At 53.6% G+C, this 13,421-nt stretch overlaps 1 protein-coding gene across 8 annotated transcripts; it reads right to left on the bottom strand.

Annotated features, from left to right (window-relative positions):
- Positions 1-3,130: 3,130 nt before the first annotated feature.
- LOC114874478 (transcription factor GATA-6-like) lies at positions 3,131-13,385 on the bottom strand. Of its 8 annotated transcripts, none has more exons than XM_029183777.2 (8): positions 12,225-13,385; positions 7,478-7,944; positions 6,674-7,400; positions 6,066-6,608; positions 5,652-5,777; positions 4,799-4,934; positions 4,122-4,392; positions 3,131-4,051 (listed from the first exon to the last, which is right to left on the bottom strand). In XM_029183777.2, exons 2-8 carry the CDS (start codon positions 7,936-7,938, stop codon positions 3,958-3,960), a joined length of 2,358 nt encoding a protein of 785 aa, XP_029039610.1. In that variant the 5' UTR covers positions 7,939-7,944; positions 12,225-13,385; the 3' UTR covers positions 3,131-3,957. The 8 variants fall into 8 exon arrangements, with proteins under 8 accessions (XP_029039610.1, XP_029039613.1, XP_029039615.1 ...); XM_029183780.2 differs by lacking the exon at positions 12,225-13,385 and adding an exon at positions 10,998-12,217; XM_029183782.2 differs by lacking the exon at positions 12,225-13,385 and adding an exon at positions 8,878-8,959.
- Positions 13,386-13,421: the final 36 nt, after the last annotated feature.

Genomic DNA, 13,421 nt, shown 5'->3' with positions numbered 1-13,421 from the left:
GACGTTATAAACTCGAGCTTACACGATTTAAACATACTTTTCATCGCTCGATCGTACAATTTTTCAGAAAATGGGTTGTTTACCTACTCTGCGCGATTAATGGGAGAAGGTAATTTTACCAAAGGGAAATTTGTCGGAAAGGTGGTAAATTTTCGTGATGAAACAATGTCTCAAGGTTTAAGAGATGGCGATTTGAGGTGGACAAGGAATTTCGTGAACGAGGAATCGGTGGAATCGTGGGGGATGAGAGTGGTACCTGAGGAGGAGGAACGAGAGAGGTTGGTGGCTCTAAAAAGCCAGTCCATTGGCGATGGAACGAAAGAGTCCCGCGGCGGGACGAAAATTATCTCGACGAACGAGCGAGCAACTGCTTCCAGGAAAAAGCGAGGCTTGTGTTGGTCGCACGGTAACGTTCACCGGCGTTGCTCCGCTCGCCTCCGGTTTTGTTTAGTCGCGGCTTTTTGTTTTCCGGTTTTTAACCCCCCGTCTGCCCCGCGCTTCCTCAGCTGGACGGGTCGCCACTCACTGGTCAGCGGATCGTTCTAGGCCAATTAAGCGAAGAAGCCAACAAAAACGCGCGCCTTCCCTCGTCCCGATCACGGCCGTTCATTCGCCGCGAGGCTTTTGATCTCTCATCGATTTTTGGCGCCTGTTGAATCGATCGATCGGAAGCATCTAACGCGTTTGTCCATCGATCACGCGCGAAATGCGACGGCTACCTAGTCGCCCGATCGTCCGAGTCGGTCGGGTCGATTTCGGTGGAAAAGTAAAATCCCTGAGGACTCGTAGAAACGATTATCTAGAAGGTAGGATAAAAGCCAGCTCGTCGTTAAGTAACGACGCAGATAGGCGTGGCGCCGATCGGAAAATCGTAAGGTGCAGCACCTTAGGTGCACCGGTGCGCTGGCACCAACGAGAATTCGAACCCCCATGGCGGGGTGAACCGCCCTCCTACGAATTCTATTTCCATCTATCTATTCGATGGACTCGAGTCCCGTCGCAGGTTTATTTTCCTCGGCGATAAAGTCGCTCGACGGCTCGTCGGGAGGCAAAGTTTTCTCGATGCTCGCGGGACGGCAAAACTCGTCGACGCCGAGGAAGGCTGCACGCGGGCGCCTTTCACTCGCGCAACCGTGATCGCGCGACAATAAATCAACCGACACGCATTAAGCATTAACGCATTTACATATCGACGGTCTACCGCGGTCGAAGGAGCGCGCTAAATCACGGGCCGATTTGAAACGAATGCATCCAAAGAATTACACCTGGTTTCGAGTCGCTAGAAAGGGTAAGTCGGTTTTTTCCGACGTCGAAACGACGCGAATTTCAATTTGCCGCGCTCGGCAGATCCCTCCTCGTCGTACGCTCGAGTTCCTTCTCTAATCTAATCGTCGCGTTTCTCGTTCTTCGTTCTTCGTCCTTCTTCCTGGTCGGAACCGCGTGCCGTCCCTCTCGTCCTTTCGTCCTCTTCCTGGAAACCGGGTCGCCGGTACGCCGGTACCCCCGGTACTCGCTTGTTTCCACGCGTGTAGGTACACGTGTACGCACGTACACGTACGCGTTCGTGGGTGCTCAGGATCGGCCGTAGGTTCCTGTAATAGCCCTGTGGGCGAACGAGTCGACTCGTTGAAAAAAGAAGAAAATTCGATTCGAGACGATCGCGACGCACCGTCCGGTTCTCCGCGGAACGGAGAACATCGGCGAGAAAGAGAACGGAGTTAAGCGAACCGATCGCACGCGTTCGACATAGAACTTACCGTAAGACCGAGGCGAAATGATCGTCCGATCGGAAACGCGGATCGGAGACAAAGCGTCGCTGCCAGCGGAACGGAATCGGCCGACGCGTGTAATATACACGGGCAGGAAACAAAGTTTTCGAAGGAGAAACGAGAAGGCGAGCAAAGGATCACGTCGGGCGAAACGAGAAAATATACGGGTCGAAGGAAGAGGCGGAGGAGGAGGAGGGTGAAACAAGGAAAGGAAAGGAAAGGCGAGGCCCGTGTGGACGGCTTAACTTACGTCCGTGTGCCTCGGCCGTGAAATATCGCGAGCGCGACGAGCAGGCTAAGCGATGTTCCGCACGGGATCGCGCGATCTAATTTGTTGCGCTTCGAGTTTATTTATGATGGTGCGAGAACTCGCGTCTCCTCGCTTCCTACGGTCTCCAAACTTGCCGTTCCGATATAGAACGCTCCTTTTCTCGCCTCGCCGTTCGACCCCGAATAATCCTCCGATATATCCTCCTGCGAAACGCGGATCTTCCCGCGTCTCTTGGAATCGAGGGAAACGGAAAGAATTTCCCGTGGAAGAAAGTGGAAGAGTAACGGTGCTCGGGTCGCGATAAGGTACACCGGTTGGCGCCACCGCGATAGGGACGCGTCGGGGCATCCCTCGAATTCCAAACGATCGGAACGCGAGACAAACAACCGTTGTCCCTTCAAATGGAATCGTCGATCGGGAATCGGTTGCCGTCGGATTCGCTGAATCCGAACATCGTTCGTGTACAAAGTCGAAGCATTCGCGAGGAAAATCATGGACGTTGAAAAGACTACGGATCGATAACGACTACGCCGACGACGGCGACGGTGAACGCAGATCGTAATACGAGAAATGGAAGAAGAAAAGAAAGGAAACGAAATGAGAGAGGGCGAGATTGCAGCGGGTGGTGCGGATCGAGCACGAAGCTTTCAATGTCTCCCCGTGCGAGAAGGGATCCCGAGGGCGGCGCCACGTTTGCGCCGTACAAAAAGTTCAGGAGGGAAAGAAAGAGGAGAGAAAAAAAAAAAGGAGCTCGACGAGAGCGGCTGAACATGGAATAGCCCTTAGCAAGCACGATAGCCACTCTTTAGGCTGATGGACTCGTGGGCCCCCGTCGACCCCCTACACCCCTCCGCCGACCCACACACCCTACCCGTCCCCCTTTACCTCGCCCGCCGTCCGTTCGCCCATTTTGCCTTCCTTCTAGTCGCTCGATCGCGCTCCTTTTGCTTCGCTCCCTTTCCTCCTCGCTCTTCTCTTCTTCCTCTCTTTCCCTCGCGAATACGTTTCTTCGAATTCGCCAAAACTCCCTCTACGTTCGAGTCGAAATCTGTTTACGTCCAGAGATGGATGGATTCGAAAACGCACCATCTTCGAAACAGCTCGACGATTCGTTTTATTCAGCTCCGAAAAAAGAAAAGCCTCTACAAAATATGTTTCTTTCGTACGATAACATCGCTTAACGAACGCGCGCGTTTCTTTAATAGGGCTAGAAATAAATACTTTGCGCGTTTGCTTTCCTGAAACGCGCGTACATTTTTTTACCTCGATACCAAGGTGCACCATCCTCCGTACACACCTGTACGCGCGTGCTCCTGGTGCACCGTGTTTCAGTTACATTCTATATACATATATTCGTTTAATACGCAAAGGAAGGCAGCCTTGGATTATCCGCCGCGTGTTTCTGGTACGCGCCAGGACGACGATTCAACGCGCTTACACTTCTAAGGAAAAGTGGAAAGAAAGGAAGGAAGGTGGACAGAGAGAGAGAGAGTGAGAGAGAGGAGAGAGGAAAGAGGAAGAAAATAAAGCGCTTCTTTAATCCGCCTGTAGAGGGCGAACTGGTATAGCGAAGACACCTACCGTCGGTAAAATAGAACTCTGACGTACCTGGCGCGACATTTACCATGCGATCTAAACAGAAGAGAAAGGTACTCGAAATTGCGACTAAAACTTAAACGCGGATCAATCGGTTTCTCGTTTCCGTTCGATAAGAGAACCGTTTGAAACAGAAAATTCCCCGTCTGTGTACTGGCGAAAACAAAGAAGAATGAGTCTTTGGTCGATAAAACTTCGAAGGAGTCCAACGGATTCCGACGTGAGCGACGATTTTGGAATCGGAACGCGACGCTAGCGCCGGTCGGTAAATAGTGCTCCTTCGTCCAGGGTCCCGTTGTACTTTCCTTCGTCTTCCCCTTTTTACGTTCTCTTGGCGTGCTCCGCCGTGGTGGACGTTATGACCGAGATGAGATCGCCGCCGGATTGACTAGCGGTTGGCTCTAAAGGTGGTACGCTGGAAATAGTGAAAGAATTGATCGAAGGTGGTTCGAGACGGTGAGACGCGTGGCAGCGACGAGACTTACGTAAGAATGGTCTGTCGATTGAGGACGGCGGCAGTGGGTAAAGCTAGGGGCGAGTGCGCGTGGCCCAATTGCGTGGGGATCGGTGTACCTACGGGCGGACAGCGATTCTCCGGTTCTCCGCTCCCACCCACGCAACCGCTTCCGTTCTCCATTCCTGTCCGAGCCTCGGCGCCGAACTCGCTCCCAGGATCCCCGGTCTCGACCACCACCCCAAGCCCGCCCCCGTTCCCACTACCACCGTTACCGTACATTTTCAACTGCACCTGCTCCCCTGGAACATGTTCAACAAATCGGTAAACTCGTCTACTAATTTCCTTCCGCCGCGTCGCCCTTTCTCCACCGCTTGCGACGCGTTCGTTTTATCTCTATCTCGATCGTCGTCTATCGTCGGCTGGCTTCTTGTTTGCCTCGCCACGACGTTAGCGCCGCGACGAACTTTGCTCCCGTTTTCGGGACAATTCCGATTTCCGAGCCGTTCAAGGACGCCCGAGCGAAGCCTCGAGATTCGCGGCGTCGCGTCGCGGTTGCGGAGAACGAGAGACGCGTCGAAGGTCGGACGAAGGCGGTTCGACCCGTAGGCACACCTGCGATCGAGAAACGAAAAAAAGAAAAAGAAAACACGGAAGTATGGACGGAAAGTTAAAGCTGAATAACAAACTTGCTCACCGAGGACTCACCGAGTAGGCCAGACTTGATCTCGGTCTTGTGCATGCCGCTCGGCCCGGCCAAGTTTCCGCTCATTCCCGAGTGATTCTTCGGCTTCCGTTTTCTCGTCTGTATTCCCTCCTTCTTCATGCTCAACGGCCTGTTTACCTGTTTCGTAGAAAACATCGGACCGCGAGATCAGTGGAAACGTAGCCGATAACGATCGAGCTAGATCGATCGGGTTCGTGGTAACGGCGATAAACTTTCCGTCGCGACGACGGTATCGCCGTTCGCGATCGAGAAGACGTTTAGATCGGATCGGATCGGTATTAATAACGATTTTAGATTCTGCGAAATGGTAACGGAAAGAGCAAAAATTAGGTTGAGAAGAACGTAGATTTATCGAGACATTATCTAGCCGAGATTACAACGAGACCCAAGAGGTGTTGCGTAAGAGTCCGTTCTCGATGCGGCAAACGAAAACTGGATCGCGATTCCTAGACACCGATCTTTCCTAGATTCTTTCTTAACCCGTTGCCGGGGGCAAAAGGCGGCCCCGGTGATTCTCTCGTTATCGCCACGTTATCGTTTAGCGCCGTTCTACCTAGACGGTTTGGAGCCAAAGGTTATCTAGCCGGTCTACGTGTAGACGAGCGGGATCGATCGCGCGGATGGTCGGACGGATCGGTAGCCGGCACAGCCGGTTACGCGAGCGAGGATAAATTGTTTGCGGGAGAAATCGCGGCGAACGGTCGCGACAGTTGTGCAAACACTGTGAATCGGTTGGAGAGAGAAGACGCGAGCCGCGAGAAAACAATTCGTTGCCGAAGGAGGGATTCGCGTAGTTGCGCGTTACCGAATTCCAAACCTCTCTGTGATACTTACGTTGTGAAGCTTGAAGTAGAGACCGCACGCGTTGCATACCGGCTCGCCGTTGTTGTTTCGCCGCCAAAGGGTGGTGTTGCTGGTCCTGCAGTTCGCGCACTGCACCCCCGTCCTTCGCACGCCCGACTGAAGATAGAAGAACGATAGAAGAACATCGCAAATAAGTTTCCAAGCTGAGCGAGATCGAAGCAAGCGCGATGGGAACGTTCGAGACGCAGAAACTAGAGTAAACAACCACGGACGCGAGAGTCTCGACGACCCACGGCGCGATTGTTTGCTCGAGTAACAGATAACGCGATCTTTTTCCCATTTTTCGCGGACGACGAGTGACGGTTGATAGAACGGAGAGCGAGGTAAGGGGAGAGTAAATAAAAAAAAGAGGAGACACAGAATCAATGGAATCGATAGATTTACCGATGCGACTGGTTGTTTCGGTTTCCCGCATCTCATGGACGGCCTGGACACTCCGTTCATTTTACTATAGAGACACCCGTGACAGAAGTAATGACCAGCGTCGTCCCTCCTCCAGATGGTGGTGAGGCTGGCGCAGATGAAGCACTCTTTCGGTTCGCTGGTCATCATCGTGTCGTCGCAGATCTCGTCCGGTCCGGCAAGAGGTAATCCCGTCCAGGGTGTGGATGTACCACCGGTAGACAGACTATAGCTACCTGGGTATAGCTGTACATTGGCAGCATCGCTGACAATGGTGGTGACCGCCTGGTAGCCCTGGACGCACTCGAACGTCGGCGGCGATGGAGTTCCGGCTGCGGACCAGTAATCCCCGGAGGCGGTGGGCTTCGGGTAGGCGTAGGAAACGCCCGCGCTACCATAGAGCGTTACCTGAGATCCGGGGGAAGCGGGTTGCTCGTAGTGCATAGACGGAACGCTGCGAGGGGTCCCTAGGGAGGAGGCCAGAGTCGGGTCGCCCTTGATATACGCGTTCCCGATGGACTCCACCTGTGAAAGAAACGTATTTTCTTGCTGCAACGATGCTCTAATGAAGTAATTCAAGAGACACTCACCCCTGACACCCGGGAGCCCAGCTGACCGGGCGACGGGTACGCGAGGATCACCTGGTCGCCGGATTTTGAATAAGTGTACGTCGGTCCTTGCTGGAAGCTTTCGCTACCGGGCATGTATTGAGGGTACTGGACGGTCGGCGAGGGTGGTATCGGCACCGTTTCGAGAGTAGTATAGGTGCTGGACACTTTGATGTTATCACCAGCGACGGCGGCCGCGACTGCCGCCGCGGCTGCGGCAGCGGCCGAGTCGTACTTTATACTCGTTCCGGTGTATTTCACATTGGCACCGGTATCCGCGTACCCTGTCACCAATTGATGATGCTGTTGCTGCTGTTGCGTGGACTGTTGCTGCTGATTGACCGAGGCGCGCATGCCGTCGGCGCCGATCGGCGGAGAGTAAGGAGTCGCGGGCGAACCTAGCTGGACACTGACAGTCGCCGCGGCCGCAGCTGCCTGAGACACTATCGGACCGCTCTCGTATTCCTCGCTGTTCGGTACCAGCACCGGGGAACTTTGCTGGTACGTTCCTGCCGCTTCCGATCCTTCGTTCCCATCGTTTCCGCCGTTCGTTCGACCACCTTCCCGCGGACTGTACCTCTGATGGCCGCCCGACTGAGGTCGCCTGTCTTGTTGCGACTGAACAACGATCCCGTGCTCCTCCCGTCGCAACTGCTGTTGCTCGTCGTTCGAGTAATTGTAGGTCCTGTCCGAGCCGAGGGTCTCGTACCTTCGCGAAAATCACAGGAATTTTGTGGAAACCGCGGGGAAAGACTTGGACCGTGAAAAACCGTGGATCGAACTTACCTGGTTACCTCTTTCCCTGACGCGTTTGGATCGACGTTTTCCGGTACCTCGACTTGCACCACCTCCTGGCCGTTGCTCGTTAAATAAACAACGCGTTGCTCGTTGGAACGTTGTTGTTGTTGCTGAGCGTCCACGTCCTGCTGAGAGATCTGCACGTAATGTTGCGCGGTTTGCTTGCAACCGGGATCCTGTTGAAGCTCCTCTTGGTAACCGCGCGATCGCGCCCGTTGCGACTGAAGCTGTAAATTCCCATCCGGTGAATTCGGTTCCGACTCGGGAACCGTCTCGGTGATGTGTCCGGTCGTGGTGATGGTTCGCACGTGTCTCCTGCTAGTGATCACAGATCGCGGACTCTCCGACATCGGTTGTTCCTCGTTCGCCATCATCCGAGGTGAACTCTCCTCGGCGCGATCGTTCTCCCATTCCCGCTTGATCTCTTGCTTCACCAACGTCTCCTTCATCGCGTCCTGCAACAACGGATCGCGTCACAGTACGAGTTCCGACGAACTTCGAAATCGACGACCTCCGGTGGGGTAGGAATTCGCGGTGGCACGCGACCCGGAGATAGAGAGAAAGAGCGTAAAGGAGGGAGACGCGCAAGGAGAACGGAAGAGGACCAGCTCCGACAGGAAGAGGAAGGTGAGGAGGGGGATAGACGGCGGCGCACCTCGTCCGTCTGGTGAAAAAACGAACGGAGCGAACCGCTGTTTACCCTGGCTCGCGTCACACTTCCCTTCGACAATGTCAAGTTACGACTTCCGGAGCGAACGCGCGCGACCACTTTTTCTTTCAACCTAGCGCGTGCCGTGTACCTAGCCCCGACACCTTCGCTCCTCTTCCGATTTATCCTCGAACGAATTCCAACGCTCGAAGACGCGATCAAAAGCGATCGGAAACGATAAAATACTCGGCTCCTACCTCGTTTCGACGAGTTTATTTCCTCGAGCGCGGTCCGATTGTTGGATGGAAAGCTGACGCACCCCCGATGTCGCTTACGTTCGCAACTGTAAACGGACAACTGGATAGACGAGAAAGAAGCTCGTGTGTACACCGATGCGGCGGCGCCACCGCAGCTCCAGTTTCGACCTTCCTCTCTTTCGAGGGAAAACTGGCGAAACAGAGGAGGAAGACGAATCGAGAATCTCTACGGGCTATCGAGTGGCGAAGAGGCAACGGAGGGGTCCGTTTGTTTGTTCGCCGATAACGAGCGGCCGTTCGCTAGAGCGGTGATAACGCGACGGCACACGAGGGTAGGGAGGCAGCGCGAGGGGATCAACAAGAGGTGTCCACCTTCTCCTCGTCCTGCTACTCTTTCTCGCCTCTACCGTCGGCCATCGTTGCCAACGCCATTTTGACGCCGCTTTCCTATGGATAGGGTGTCATCGGTGAATCATTCGCACCCGTTTGCTTATCGATGAAAGAAAAAAATTCTTCTGTTCGCGAGGTAACGCGTGACGATGGGGTGGCACCGGTTCCGCCGACGTTCTCCCTCCAAGGATCCACGGCTCGTTTACTTCTTCCTTACTTCTCGCCAATTCTCCTAGTCATTCTCCTACTCAGATAACGATCCCGTGCTACATTTGCGTCATCGCTGCCGGTCTGATTCACCTTCGCAAACGAACCGTCCAAGGTAGAAACTCGAGCAACCGATTTAGGAACGTTGCTCACCGAAACGCATACAACGGGCCTACGTGACACCGTTCAACGTTTCGCGCGATCCGATCGGGGATTAAACGAACATATATATCCCGATAAACATCGAAAGCGTTTCATAGTCGTTTCGATCTATCGCGTCTCCTTTCCTCCCCCTCCCTCAATGTAGAGATAAGAAGCTCGCGAGATCGAGCGGCGATCAAGAGCCGTCTCGTAATCGCCTATCGTGTTTTTTATTCTTTTTACTTTTTCTTCGCGACTTCTCGACAATATCATCCGTTCTATCCGTTCATCGTCGAACGAGTAATTAACAGGTTACTTCTTCGCGACACGCGGTGAATTCAACGAGTCGATTCGACCGCCGTACAGGCTATCTCGAATGAAATCAAAAAAATTCGTTGTTTATCGTGGATCGAAGGAAACACGAATCATTGATAACGTGTGATAACGAACGAATGGAGTCACGTTGTCCACTATGTTCAAGAAGACTGATCGCTTTTAATACACCTTAGGCGACGGAAAGCGAGATTGGAAACTCACGGAGAAACGGAATGTCTTTTGTTTCGGGGTCGAGAATTTATAGGAAACTGGCTTGGTACCGAAAGGTTGATAGAAAATTTCTTAGAAGAGGTTCTTATAAGAGATTGAATAACGATCAGCTATTCGCAAAAAGAAATAGAGAAAGAGAAAGGAAAATAATGGCGCGAATCGGTGAAACGATTTTGCGACCACCGATGGGGAGGTCGATCGAGCCGTGGCGAGAGGCACGCCGTTGTCAAAATAAACGCCACTATCGCGATTTATCTCGTTTCCCATGATAATAAGAGATAAAACTGCATCCTTACATTAGCTAGTATATCAGCTAAAATGATAATTTCAGTCGTCGGGTCCGCCAGGAACGCGTAGGGCTGCCTCTCTAGCTCCGCGCCGATCCGACCATTCGCGGCCGTACTCTTACGTTTCCTTCGATCATCCCCGGTATTCTTCGCGTTTCTCTAACTTACTTTCTCTATGGTTTCGTAGAGAATTTACCCGTTTATTCAATCCGCGACAGTGATACGGTTTATCGTCGATCGCGAGTGATCATAGATGAAGATTTTCAAACGATCATTTTCTTGTTTCGTTATTCGTGCGAACGAGAGTCAGTTTCCAATGGATATTTCGAAGGATTTGTAAACGGTGAGTATAGAGGGGCTGGTTCCGCGAACGGGGTTGCGTCATGGCGGAATCGCGAGCCGAACGAGGCCATTTTCTTTATCAGTCGAGTAGGAAATTCTTATCGGCGTAAATGAAAATCCCAGGTGACGCGTACCAGTGTTTGTACGTGTACGTTGGGTGAGACGAAATTTTTTTTATTTCGACACGACGCGATGGCAGGTCGAACACGCGCACGTCCGCGGGGTGGGGACGGGCGGGGTCGGAAGGCGTACGCGCGTGCTCCTCGTCCAAAGGGCGGACACGAAAGCCCGGCGGTTCGAGAGTCCGCGCAAGGGGATGACGCGTATCCGCGCTCGTCTCGTTACGCAACTCCATTCGTTCTTCCTCGAATCGAGGCTACCGTAATTTTCCATCTCGCGAAAGACGCGAATGCGAACGTTCCGCGCCGTTTTCGCACACTCGTGCGAGGAAATTCTATTAGATACAACGGGTTTAATCGTGGCTTTTGGAAATAAACGTTCGCGCGACCTTGCCTGTTGGACCCTCGAGAGTAAGAGCCAACGAAACCGCGACGACTAAAGCTCTTTACGATCCGATCTGATCCACAAGCGCGAGCGTGCTCGCTCCCTTGATAACGTGATCCACCACGAACGACTCTCTCGCTCTCTCTCGCTCTCTCTCCGTTGCTCGCCTTTTACAACGCAATTACCGTAATAATTTACAACGACCGAATCGTCGTCCCTCCTCGTCGCCGCCGTCATCGGCTTTAACGCGAACAAACACCGTTCGTCGTGCGTTGCACGCCTCTCGCTTTCGGTGGTAATTAGGAAAATAACGAGCGAACCGATGCGGCGCGGCGGCATCGATCGCGATTCCACTTTCGAACGAACGAAATTCGATTCCTTATATTTCCCGCCTTCCTCCGTCGAGCTTTCCACGGCGAACGGAAAAACGAACGAAGGAAGCGGACACGCGCGAGTCGACCGACCCCCGGAGTCTGCCGGATGGCTGGAATAATTAACGCTCGCGCGACAAACAGCATTATCGTCGTTGCCCGATATTATTCCATTATCTTACGGCGGCTATGTGCTTAACGATTAATAAAATATCTGCGCTCTGGGCTATCTCGTCTCGATATCGTATAGTTTCGTGGCAGACGTCGTCTCGAGACGGTGTAGCCAGGTGTACACGCTCCGGAGTCGTTCTTTCCTCTTTCGCCGATCGCAACATCCGCCCGCGGTTATACGGAACGTAGGTGTAATATCGTTGGTGATGCAAGCTCCACTGAGGATTTTGTTGAACGGGACGGAGAAACGTCGCGCGGGCCTTTCCACGGAATCACAAGTGTGTTGTTCGCGGTGAAACACAAGTGTTTCGTTTCGATCGTTCGTTTATTCGTGCACGGTATACCGGGACCGGAGCGGCTCTTTCCAAATAACTCTTCTATTCCTTCGCGCCTTTCCTTGCCTCGGCTTCGCTTCGCCGTGGCATGCCTTTGCCTTGACGAGCAACGCTCCGCGCACCTCTTGCCACGAAACGCTCTGCTTCGTCTCACCGTCCCCTTTCCCTTCCCCCTCGTCAAACCCGGACCCCGACGCGACACGCCACATTTCACTGTCTTTCTTCCAATTTTATACCTTACACTTTCCTCCTCGTCCGCTTTCCCTTCTTCCCCGAAACGATTCGCCCGTGGAATCCTCGGTATCCGTGGAGTTCGCGCGACGTCGCTCGATTCCGCCCCTCGGTCGGCCGCCCTTTCCGCCGGCGACCAAAAGGTTCCTCCGCGGAGGAAACCGATTTTTCACGCGAGTTTCTCTTTCTTATTTATCATCGATGATCGGTAAGAAGCGGGAGAATAAAGATCGCAAGATTTTCTTTAAGGGATCGAAAAGGGAAATCTACATACGAAGAAAGAAACGAAGAGATGGACACTTACCGTGACGAGTTCGCCAAGAGGAGTTCGTGTCTCTTTGGATGTTGTTTGGATAGCGATCGGCGAAGACGACGACGACGACGGCGGTATCGATGAGCGTGGGCTGTGATTAGTGTCGCGTCGACGGTCGACGCTCGACTCGCGTTGACGAGGCCAACGCGTTTACGATTGCGGAGCAAAGGTGGCGAGAGCGTGGCGCGGTGCTGCGCGGCTTGACACAGGTGCGCTGCCAAGGTGTGGTGCGTCGACGATTCGGGTCGGCTGCCGCCTGGTAGCGTCGCACCGAAGCTTCGATCCTGGAGCACGGCCATCGGGGCAGAGGGAACGGGGTCTGGAACTGAGAGAGGAACAGAGAGAAGAGAGCGAGAGTGAGAGAGAATGGAAAAACCGCGCGAGTTAAATATTGACCGAGCACGATTAGGCGAGCGAAGGCAAAAACCTTCGTCGCCCGAGCGATCGATCGCTTATTTCCCTCGCCGGGTTTTTTCGCTCGCCACCATTTTGGTATCGGCGAGCCCTCCTGCGCGCGTCCAATCGGCGCCGTTCACCGAGCAACCCTTCTCCTCTTCGCGCTGCCGGAGGGAAAGCAAACGCGCGAGCCAACGGAGAGGAGGAAAGGACGAGAATGATATAAGAAGAGGCGTCGGGACCGTTTATTGCCCCGCTGCGGTGATATTTTTCGTGACGACCAAACGAAAAGGGATTCGTTTACTTAACGCCGCTCTCTCGTAGCTGTTCTATGTGGATCGCGACGCGTTATCATGGAAAACAGCGAGAGCGCTCGTTTCGAGAGCAGAGGGTGTCGTCATACTTACACAGAGCACACACACGGGATTCCAGCGATAAGGTACGGTCAGGTGAGACACGGTCGTAAGACGCGTAACGCTGCCTCCACGATGCGAAGCGACGCGCCTAGCGCACCCTCCTCGCGACCGATTACCCACAGTGTTTGCCCACGCAAATCCTTCGACGGGGAACCGAAAAAAAAAAAAAAACAATCTCGCCCTCATCGTGGACAGCAGCGTTTATTACACGGCCAGCATGCCACGCCAATGCGAATGGGGGGCTGGCTCGCTGCGAGTCCCAACCTTTAACCGAGATTAACCGAGATATCGCGCGTTATCGCCGAAAACACACAGGGATGAAGTTTTCCTGCCCGTTCACCGACGTCTCCTCGCCAGCTGGTCGGATTCGTTCGCG

Source organism: Osmia bicornis, chromosome 6, assembly GCF_907164935.1.
Source record: "Osmia bicornis bicornis chromosome 6, iOsmBic2.1, whole genome shotgun sequence".
Classification (NCBI taxonomy): Eukaryota; Metazoa; Arthropoda; class Insecta; order Hymenoptera; family Megachilidae; genus Osmia; species Osmia bicornis.
Note: the sequence above shows the minus strand (reverse complement) of the source record. Positions and strands in the feature narration are given on the sequence as shown.